The 12,018-nt window shown below is 30.5% G+C and overlaps 1 protein-coding gene across 6 annotated transcripts in view; it reads right to left on the reverse strand.

Annotated features, from left to right (window-relative positions):
• LOC126889766 (putative uncharacterized protein DDB_G0277255) overlaps positions 1-12,018 on the reverse strand; it is a 256,811-nt gene that overhangs the window by 119,641 nt on the left and 125,152 nt on the right. Inside the window, exon 1 of one of the 6 annotated variants that reach the window (XM_050658350.1) lies at positions 7,208-7,592. The exons of 4 other annotated variants lie outside the window; for them this stretch is intronic. In XM_050658350.1, coding sequence (XP_050514307.1) covers positions 7,208-7,333 — 126 coding nt within the window. In that variant the 5' untranslated portion in view covers positions 7,334-7,592. Of the gene's footprint in view, positions 1-7,207; positions 7,593-12,018 lie in introns of those variants that run through there. One more of the 6 variants, XM_050658354.1, reaches the window with a different exon arrangement.

Below are 12,018 nucleotides of genomic sequence, written 5' to 3' on the forward strand. Positions count from 1 at the left end.
GTTTCCCGAAAACTAAAAAATGTTTATTTCACAAATAAACATTACTTTTCGATTAAATTCAGTGTTCAATCCAGCTCCCGCCAGCCACCTGCCTCTTGGAAGTTCGAACATTTAATTTAAGCGAAAAGCAATGTTTATTTGTGAAATTAACTTTGTTTTCTGATTTTTGAAAGCGGTAAAATGTATTTTGAATTAAATAAATTACATACATTCTTTTTTTGTCAAATCATTTAATTTAATAAAAATTTTTTGGACACCCTGTATAAATAATTATGTGAATGTTTATATTACTGAATAGAGAATTGAAAAACCTTTCAAATGAGCTAGCACACAACCCCTATTCTCATTTAAAAAAATCATCGATTACGTCATCACGTCCAGTTGGATGACGTCACTAGTATACCATATATGCCACAATATCATAACTTAAAAATAAAAATCGACCTGTTTCGGGATTTTTCCTTAAGTCGCCGGTTTACGAAAAAACGAATTTATTCCATTCATTTGCACCATACTGTATATGTATAAATACCTTAGATTAACGAAATCGTTTCGTTATATTAATCTAAGATAAATACACATGCAACGGTCGAAAATAGTGTCGCGCACGCTTGCTTAGCAATTAAAAAACAAAGGAGTTTTGAATATTGTATTGCAAAAAACTCTTCGGGATTTCATCAATCGATATTTAAAGAATATCTATCTACCTTGCAACATTCAAATTTTCAGTTTCTCACATAGTTTTTGAGGGTTAAAAAATGGCCGATTTCGCAATTTTTCAAATTTTAATCGCTTATATGTCAAAAACTATCATTTTTAGAGCAAAGTCACTACAGACCTTTTCTGTTTGGAATGATCCAAAAAACCTAAAAAAACTTTTTTCCATGCAAAGAAAAATAATTTTAGGAAAAAAAAACGTTTAAAAAATTTTTGTCCACCTTTTGGTCCTGGCAACATGCAAATTTGTTAAAAGGAATCCTTTTTGAGTAAGATTGTGCAAAAAAATGCGAATCAGAATATTTTTCCAAGCGGATGCGCAGTGGCTTTCTGGACTACATATTTAGTATTAGCTAAATACAGACATCAATTTTCTAAACTCAGTATCAATATTTGATAGGTTTTGTATTTAATTTGTGTTCTATTAAAAATAAAGATGATTGACTATGCTAGACTTGCGTGAATATATTTAAATTTATGTTTAAAAACCGCGCATTTGAAAATTTTTTCCATAATAGGTTTCCACTCTGTATAATTTCAAGATTTCACCCTGTAGTGTAATATTAATAATACACCTATAATATCGGAAAATTTGTTACAAATAGAGCAAACGGCAACACTGCATTATAACCGGCATGCTTTACGTTGTTCTGATAAGTCTTGAAGTAACGGAAATGGCTTTTATCGCGAGCATTCTTGTGTCACTTATTCACAAACTAAATTCTACATTCTACATCCTATGGCGATGGCGGTCTTATGATATTTGGTAATCCTAAAACGCTCCCTGAATACGTGTTAGCGTAGTTTTCAATAAACAATAGATATAGTCTGGGCTGATTATCGGAGAATAGGCCATTTTTGGGAAAGTTATTTACCAGCAATGTTATTGCTGGAATCGAATTATAAGATCCTATATATTAATAATGTAGGTATGTGCGAAGTCCTCCAGATAGTGTGCTACTTTTTTTATAAACAAAATGGCGCACGGAAATCGTGTTTTTTTCAATTATTGCTCTATAACTCCGAAGCTTTTAACTTTACTACAAAAACACTCAAATAAAAATTCACCGTGATTAAATTCTGCATAGAGACGTGTTCTTCCCGATCTGCTCCGACGAAAATTTTCCTCGGAAAATGCGGGTTTTCCCAACAAAATCTTTAATTTTCAAATAAAGTTTTAGATAAGTAATTATATACCAATAATTAAATAATTTGGTGACTTAAAAGCCTTCTTGGTTTAGATTATAGTTTCAGAAGCTGGTGAAAATTAAACGAATATTTTAGCCACAATTCAATTGTTAATTAATAATTTATGGTCGCAATAATAACCAAAATAATTATGATACACTGATTAAACTTTGAAATCTTATAAAGATGAGATGCCTATTTAATATTGTGTCAACAAAATATAAATTTTTTATTTTTTTGCATAATCTTTATGTTTAAAAAAAATAGTTATAAACAAATTAACGTTTCTCAGAAAGTTTTTATTATATTATAATTTTAAAAAATAGCTAAAATGCGCATTTCAAATATCTTGAAAATGAATGCTTTAAAACTGTTTTACAGCTATTTGCAAAAAAGTTATGAAACAGCAGAGTAAACATACGATTACTACGGTGTTTATAATTTTTTTTAATTCTTTCAAAGCGTAGAAGTGAGTTTAAAGTACAAAGTTTAGTACAAAGAGTTTATTTACAAAAAAATATCGATTATAAGTTTAATGGTTATATTTTAATTAAAGATTATAAATATATTGTTTTGTAATTTACACGCGCGAAAGTAGAATAACACAGTATTGTAGCTAAAATTTTCACTCGGAGCGACAACCGGCGGCCGCGCGACGTGCACTTTTAATAAATAATGTATGCTGCGTGTCAGTCGCTTTGAGTGAACATTTTAGCTCCGACTCTGTATCAGGCCTACTTTTGCGCTAAAAATTACAAAAAAAAGTATTTTTAATCTTTGAATAAAATATAACCATTTCACTAATTTTTGACATTCTTTGTGAGTAATTAGATTGTGCCATAGACTCACTTTTAAGCTTTGAAACAATTAAAACAAATTATAAACAACGGAGAATTCGTATATTTACTTTGCTGTTTCATAACTTTTTTGCAAATGGTTGGAAAATTTAAAGCATTCATTTTCAAGACCTATGAAATACGCATTTTAAGTATTTTTAAAATTAGAATATAATAAACAATTTCTGAGAAATGTTAATTTGTTTATAACAATTTTTTTTAAACATTTAAAGATTATGCAAAAAAATGAAAAATTTATATTTTGTCCACAAAATATTAAATAGGCATCACACCTTTATAATCTTTCTAAGTTTGATCAATGTCTCATGATTATTTTGCTTGTTATTGCGAGTGTAAATTGTTAATTAACAATTGAATTATTGCTAAAGTATTCGTTTCATTTTCACCGGCTTCTGAATTTATAATCTATACCAAGAAAGCTTTTCTTTCACCAAGCTATATAATTATTAATAAATAATTACTGGCCCAAAAAAAATATTGGAAAATTCGAGATTTTGTTGGGAAAACCCACATTTTCCGAGGAAAATTTTCGTCGGAGCAAATCGGGAAAAACATGCCTGTATGTAGAATTAGGGTGAATTTTTATTTGAGTGTTTTTGGTGTAAAGTTAAAATCTTCGGAGTTATAGAGCAATAATTGAAAAAAATACGATTTGTCGGCGCCATTTTGTTTATAAAAAAAGTAGCACACTATCTGCGGACTTTGCATACCTATATTAATAATAAATAGGATCTTATAATTCGATTCCAGCAATAAAATTGCTGTTGTTCTGAAGCTATTTTCTTGTGGCATTTTTATAATCAAGTATATTCAAATGGGAAATAAGCCACAATTTTACCTAAAAATGATTTTATTAACGTTTCGACGCCCAAGTCGGGTGTCGTTGTCAAAATACAAAATAATACTAAATAAATAAAAATGTTGTTGCTTAGTAAAAAATTCTTCTAATAATTTATTTAATCTGACTCATTTATATCGGCAATTCAGACACGTATTATACATTTTAAAGTAGACGACTTTAAAATGATATTGCCAATATTGATGAGTTGCGTTCCTGGGACGACTTTACTAAAAGATAGGTCATTCGATTACATGAAATCAATCCCAACTCAAGAATATCCGCCACAAAAAATCATAGCATGTAATCTGTCTTTAAAAAGACAACCAAATGCAACGGTGGCACTGAAATTTTCGCGTTAGAGATTCCATAGTAAATCACGAGGGAAAACCAGGAAAAACCTCGTGATACTATCCCGACATCTTAAGTATTTGGGTTTTCATTTAGTTTACTCTCAAAACTAATACCAAATTCTGACTTGATATTTTAAATTTTAAATAATACTAAAATACTAAATATGTACTAACTCGATATGTTACTGATTTACTAATTGTGGTATTTTCTTTCTATTGACTTCCTTCTTTAATATGGGTAACCACATCCTACTGCATTTTACCGAGGAATTTGCGACACAATTGGTTTCATTTAGCATAATTAGAGCCGCTTCTTTGATTTTTCTCTTTTTACTATCTGTTTCTTTTAGGACTATACTTGAATCTCTCCACTGAACTCTATGTTCATTCCATGCGTGTTGACATATTTGAGATCTATCAAATTCTCTATTTTTACCATATGTAAAAGGACTATCCGAGAAATTAAAACAATAGGAAATAAATTCAACATATCAACAACATTCAAAACAACAAACACTTTGAGATCTATTCTATCTAAAACTAAACCTAACAGTGAACAAGAAAGAACAAAGAATTGTATTTATAAAATACCTTGTGAATGCGAACAATTTTATATAGGTGAAACGTCAAGACCAATAGACGTTAGATTAGAGTAAATGAACATCAGTCTTATATAAAAAATAGAGAATTTGATAGATCTCAAATATGTCAACACGCATGGGATAATGAACATAGAGTTCAGTGGAGAGATTCAAGTATAAATCCACGAGGAAAAATTTCCTGTAGTTGGCTGTATACCATTACAAAAACATAAAATCCTTTATAAAAGGTATATTTATTAAAATCCCTATACAGGGCTACATCAAAGACAGAACTAGTTTTCAATCGGTTGACCGATCATCATCAGTGCAATCTTAGAATCTACATGCAAGCCACCAAAGTAAAAATAACAGGGTAAAAACCCTTTACAATTGATCCGTCATCGGAACATATGACTAAGATGTGAATTATAACATGGATGATTAAGATATCCAATGTTTTTCGCCCGAGGTACCAATGAGCTCTATCTGACAAGTTCACATGAAATCACAGTACCCTGTTATTTTTACTTTGGTGGCTTGCATGTAGATTCTAAGATTGCACTGATGATGATCGGTCAACCGATTGAAAACTAGTTCTGTCTTTGATGTAGCCCTGTATAGGGATTTTAATAAATATACCTTTTATAAAGGATTTTATAAGATTCAAGTATAGTCCTAAAAGAAACAGATAGTAAAAAGAGAAAAATCAAAGAAGCGGCTCTAATTATGCTAAATGAAACCAATTGTGTCGCAAATTCCTCGGTAGAATGCAGTAGGATGTGGTTACCCATATTAAAGGAGGAAGTCAATAGAAAGAAAATACCACAATTAGTAAATCAGTAACATATCGAGTTAGTACATATTTAGTATTTTAGTATTATTTAAAATTTAAAATATCAAGTCAGAATTTGGTATTAGTTTTGAGAGTAAACTAAATGTAAACCCAAATACTTAAGATGTCGGGATAGTATCACGAGGTTTTTCCTGGTTTTCCCTCGTGATTTACTATGGAATCTCTAACGCGAGAATTTCAGTGCCACCGTTGCATTTGGTTGTCTTTTTAAAGACAGATTACATGCTATGATTTTTTGTGGCAGATATTCTTGAGTTGGGATTGATTTCATGTAATCGAATGAACTATCTTTTAGTAAAGTCGTCCCAGGAACGCAACTCATCAATATTGGCAATACGTATAATACGTGTCTGAATTACCGATATAAATGAGTCAGATTAAATAAATTATTAGAAGAATTTTTTACTAAGCAACAACATTTTTATTTATTTAGTATTATTTTGTATTTTGACAACGACACCCGACTTGGGCGTCGAAACGTTAATAAAATCATTTTTAGGTAAAATTGTGGCTTATTTCCCATTTAAATATACTTGATAATAAAATTGCTGGTAAATAACCTTTCTTTGTACTTTACTAATTAGACCAGCGTATTATAACTATTTTTTTTCCAAAATTTAAAGATTATGCAAAAAAAAGAAGAATTTATGTTTTGTCGATAAAATATTATATAAGCATCTCATCTTTATAATCTTTATAAGTTTGATCAATGTATCATGATTATTTTGGTTATTCTTTCGATCATAAATTGTTAATTAACAATGGAATTGTTGCTAAAATATTCGTTTAATTTTCACCGGCTTCTGGAATTACAATCTATACCAAGAAAACTTTGATGTCACTAAGTTATTTAATTATTGATTAATAATTACTTACCTAAAACTTTATTTGAAAATTAGAGTTTTTGTTAGGAAAACCCGCATTTTCCGAGGAAAATTTTCGTCGGAGCAAATCGTGAAAAACATATCTCTATGCAGAATTTAATTGCGGTGAATTTTTATTTGGGCGTTTTTGTTGTAAAGTTAAAATCTTCGGAGTTATAGAGCAATAATTGAAAAAAACACGATTTTCGGGCGCCATTTTGTTTATAAAAAAAGTAGCACACTATCTGCGGACTTTGCATACCTATATAATATACAATCATAAGATTCGATTCCAGCAATAAAATTGCTGGTAAATAACTTTTCCATGAATTTTGCTAATTAGCCCAGAGTAATAATTTCGCGGCATATCATGCACTCATCGTTTCCGGCACGTAGCGTAGTCTCCGAAAAACCTGATTTTAGTAAAAGGTGTCTGATACGATACGTTCGACAGTGTGAATACACTTTCATATTTAAAACCATTAAAATATCGGAAACTAAACGATACGTGTTGGAAACGCAACGTGCATGATAATATGCCACAACCGTAACTGTCAAATTTATTTATGTTGTATTTTATTTCATATTTTTATCGGGTCAATATAAATAATAATTCCATTACTTATCTTCTCACGTTTAAATGTGATTTTCGTTAAGTTTCTACAATTACACGTGAAATATCTAAAAAGTTATGACAAACAAAATATTTGGCAACATGGCGTAAACTTTACGTCACATTATTCCATTAAAAGAGATATGGCAACACTGAGAATTATGAAATTTCCACCGCTACGTACCACTTAAGTGCCAGAGTAAATAAATAACATACAACTGCGCATGATGATTTTACAGGTAAGCTACTTCCTGTTTATATCAGTTTATGTTTCCGGAATAATTTTATGCTCTTAAAAAATTCTAAACTACGAAATAAGAGAATAAAATAAAAAATTTACATACTTCAACTCCAGTTGTCAACAATATTAACTCGTTCATTTTTTTAGGTCCTACATCTTCACAGTTAAACACTAAAACTAGTTCTTCTTGTGATAAACAAAGTCTACATTCTGCTGTGCCGGTATCCATAATCGATTTTATTTACTAAAATATAATTTTTTTAGACTCAGAACCACCTCACTATAACTTGTTTCTTAAGAAACTGCTGCGAACAAAGTGCCTACGGCGTTTTTACAGCGCGCCAATATAGATTCCCCTCCTCTTCACAAAGAAAAAGTGGGGATGCAATGCGCAAGAATGCAGTCTCCTTTACTCACGAACTCAAAGCTCGATAATTTTCGCGAACATCGAGGTCGAGGTCAGCGATTTCTATTTTTATCACAGGTAGAAGTAATGACGCTTTGTTCTCCAGGCTTCAGGTAGAATTTGTATTGACTGACTGGATTTTCCAAGCGGGCGGTTTTTAAAGCGCTGAAGTAGAGGTTATTTTAAATCGAGGGGCGTGCACTTCCATGAAATAGTTTACCGCGCAGACAATAGAATATTATCTATGATAAGGTCCCATATCAGTTTGCTTTTGTGATAATGTGTCGATTAGTGCGATGCCACATTATGCGTTTTGACCGGATGCGGTGAAAACGCATCCGTTTCCAACGCAACCGGACCGACCTGTCACACTATGCGTTTAGTCTGGTGCAGTTTGTAAGCGAGTACCGATGACTTTGAAAGCGATTCCGTTTCCAACGCAACCGGACCGATCTGTCACACTATGCTTTTTGACCGGATGCGGCGGAAACGCATTCGGTCAAAACGCATAATCTGACATCGGCCTTGAGATTTGAATCATATTTTCTTTGAAGCAAAATTAACGAGAGATATATAGACCAATTACATAGGTATATTACAGCTTACGACAAAAAACGAGTGTATTTTCCAATTAGTATATAATATATACTAAGTTGTCACGAAATGGAAATAATTAAATTACTCATAAATTACCTGAAAGAAATAAGTATAGTCATTTAAATAAAATGGGTATAAATATAACAAAACTAATAAATTCAGAAGCTACAGCAGCGCATCATCAAAACGAAAAACGCGTTCCAAGATTGCGGCTGTCATTTTTAATATTTTATCGAGATATTTGGCACACATATTCGTAATATACATAGTAAAGGATGGTGGTACAGAGCCCAATTTGAAAAATATGTTAGTATGTGTAAATTACTTAATAATAATGAAGCATCAGATTATTTCTAAGGGTAATAGCACGATTCTTTTATCTGTATCGACATATGTTCAGTGCAGTAGTGTATTATTTTAAGAATTCGTTATTGTTGATCCATAGGGAAGTAGTGTTTATTTATAATTAATTTATTATATTTTTGTGTGTAATAGAACGTTGTTGGACTATTTGAAAAAATAGATTATTATTAATTGTGAGTTTTACTTTACAGGTACCTAAGTCAATTTTACGTAAAAATATTTCGAGTTCTAGTGCGAGTATATAAAGTTTTAGGAGGATTTTTGAAGTTATACTTCTTTAGGCACGAGGGTAAATTTTTATTTTACTGGGCGCATGCGCACACCGACAGTATGGTATAAACGTTATACGGGATCTGATTGGGTGTTAAAATCATATGTCAATCATTGTTCAATATGGAGATTTTGGATAAACAAATTAATGTTGTGTATATTAGTTTTTATTGTTGTGATGACTGTAGTGATTGTAGTGACTTTTTAAATAGTTTTTAAAAGCGACAGGTACGTAATAATTGTAAATGTTTTAGTATCCTAATAAAAAATTTCATAGGTACCTACCTACCTATTTGGAAAATTTCAAAAGAACCTACCAAAATAGTATGCAATGCTTTGATTTACATAATTTGATTACCATCAAAATTTCTATCAATATTCACCTAATATATTGTTTTCTTACTCTATGTTTTGTTGTATTTTAATATTTCTTTCAATTCTAAATAATTTCAATTCAAAATCAAAATAATTTGGTTAAATTCAGAACCGTCAAAAGTTTAATCCGTTTAGTTAGTTGATCTTCGCACATGATGACACATGGTCTCCGTGGGTAAAAGTTTAAGGTGAATGAATTTCAGTACTAACTGCGTTGATAAGCGGGTTCTAACTCCAATGGAAACTTTTATTTTTTTTATTTTTTATACATTTTATGATTGTAAGTTTATTTATTATATAATTTTTTTTTCAGAAAATACGTATTTATTTAAAAAAATTTCCTACATTGTTCAGAAATCATTTGTGGCATTTTTCAATGTGTTTGTTTGTGTGTGTTTTATTTTTTTATTATTTTAAATCTTGGCACTGTTTTAATAAACATTTTTGAGAAGTAGTAAGTATTAAAATTAGTTTAATAATTAAATAAAATATAAACTGTTATAACAGTTATAAAATATAAATAACTTAATAGTTATTTATGATATAAGTGTTAAAGTACACGTTTAAGGCACATAAGGCAGGTGAAAGTTTGCAGAATGAGCGATAGCGAGTTCTGCAATTCACATGAGTGCCTTAAAAACGTACTTTTTAACACGCATATCATACAATATTTTTTCTACAAACGTAATTACAGGACAATATCTACAAAAACTTTTACTTGAACTTGACTGACATTCCATTTTTATATTTTTTTGACATTACATCAAAATTGTCTACACGGTCAATACGAATTGCAGTGCCATAAAAATTGTAAAGCACTAGTGCCTTAAAGTAGCATTTTTAACGCTCGTATGGAGTGCTAAAAATTGCATTTTTAACACGATTGTAGAAAATAGTTATTTATGATATAAGTGTTAAAAGTACTCGTTTAAGGCACGCATGTGAAAGTTTGCAGAATGAGCGAAGCGAGTTCTGCAATTCACATGAGTGCCTTAAAAATGTACTTTTTAACACGCATATCATACAGTGTGTCCACGGATGGGGTGCCCAAGAGGAAAAACTTTCTTATTTTGAATTTTAGCGAAAAATGTCATTCTTGATAAAAAGTTTTGCTTGTTCTAAAACCTCATAAAACGAAATCAAATTCAAGTTTTTCAAAACCTGATTAATTTTGTAGCCTATTTTACGTAAAATTCATATACATTTTTGCACTAAGTTCTAAATCGTAACAATAATCTAGTGTTGCTAAGCTACAATGTTGCCTAAGCTACAATGTATCTAGCTTAGTAACTGTCAACTCCGATAAATAATTCGTGAATTGTCATTTATTTCGACAATGTTAAGCGTTCAAAAAAAATTTATGATTGGATGCTTAACATTTTCTTGTCGAAAAAGAATGACAATTCGCAAATTAGTTATCGGAGTTGACAGTTACTAAGCTACATTGTAGCTTAGCAACAGTAGATTATTGTTATGATTTTAAACTTGGTGCAAAAATTTATATGGATTTGCATAAAATTGGCTACAAAATTAAGTAGGTTTTGAAAAACTTAAATTTTATTTCGTTTTATGGCGTTTTAGGACAGGCAAAATTTTTTATCAAGAATGACATTTTTTGCTAAAACTGAAAATAAGAAAGTGTTTTCTCTTGGGCACCCCATCCGTAGACATACTGTACAATATTCTTTCTATAAACGTAATTATAGGACAATATCTACAAAAACTTTTACTTGAACTTGACTGACATTCCATTTTTATATTTTTTTGACATTACATCAAAATTGCCTATACGGTCAATACGAACTGCAGTGCCATAAAAATTTTAAAGCACTAGTGTCTTAAAGTAGCATTTTTAACGCTCGTATGGAGTGCTAAAAATTGCATTTTTAACACGGTTGTAGAAAAAGTATATTAATTTCGTTGAAATCATATAATAGAAGTATAACTTCTTACGTGCGTACAAAGTAAACACACATTATTTTTTTTAGTCTAGAAATATCATCAATTGTTTTAAATTTAAATCAAAAACCAAAATACACGCTTTTAATAAAATTTTCACCTATTGTGGTTTATTTTTATAAATATTTATTTAGTTATAATAAAATTTTTTTTCTATTACTTCCATTTAGCGCGCATATAATAAGTGGCGGATCCAGAAATTTTTTTTGGGGAGGGAGTCATGGATCTTGAGGGTGATTTAATTACTTTTCTCTGATGCAAGGTCACTTAGTATCACCACCCCTAGGATAAATAGGTTTTCGATTATTTTTTGGATGTGTCTATTTTTTTTGTTTGACAGCTCTCGGTTTTTCTTTTTTTAGGATTATTGAATAGATATTTATTTTCGTTTGGGGGGGGGGGTCATGACCCCGTGACCCCTCTCTCTATCCGAGACTGCCTCTGAGTATAATGTCACAATATTCAAGTTATGTCAAATAATTCCGAAGCATTTCCCGAAGTTATATTGATGACGCGCTACTGTTGGCTCTTAAGGTAAAAATAAAAAAAAATCGTGATGAAAAAGGTGATGACTTAATCGATGATTTTTTTTTAAATGAGAATAGGGGTCGTGTGCTAGATTATTTGAAAAGTGATTTAATTCTCGATATAGTAACATAAACATTAACGTAATTATTTATGCAGGGTGTACAAATTTTTCTTTTATTAAATTAATTGACACAAAAAGTAGAATTAATGTGACTTATTTAATTCAAAATACATTTTACTGCTGCCAGAAAACAGAAAATGTTTATTGAACAAATAAACATTGTCTTTCTCTTAAATTCAATGTTCAAGCTGCCACTCACCTGCCACTTGGCAGCTTGAATATTTAATTTAAGCGAAAAACAATGTGTATTTGCCAAATAAACATTTTTTTATGTTTTCTGACAGCAGTAAAATAT

The sequence above is a fragment of the Diabrotica virgifera genome, chromosome 8 (genome assembly GCF_917563875.1).
Source record: "Diabrotica virgifera virgifera chromosome 8, PGI_DIABVI_V3a".
In the NCBI taxonomy this organism is placed as follows: domain Eukaryota; kingdom Metazoa; phylum Arthropoda; class Insecta; order Coleoptera; family Chrysomelidae; genus Diabrotica; species Diabrotica virgifera.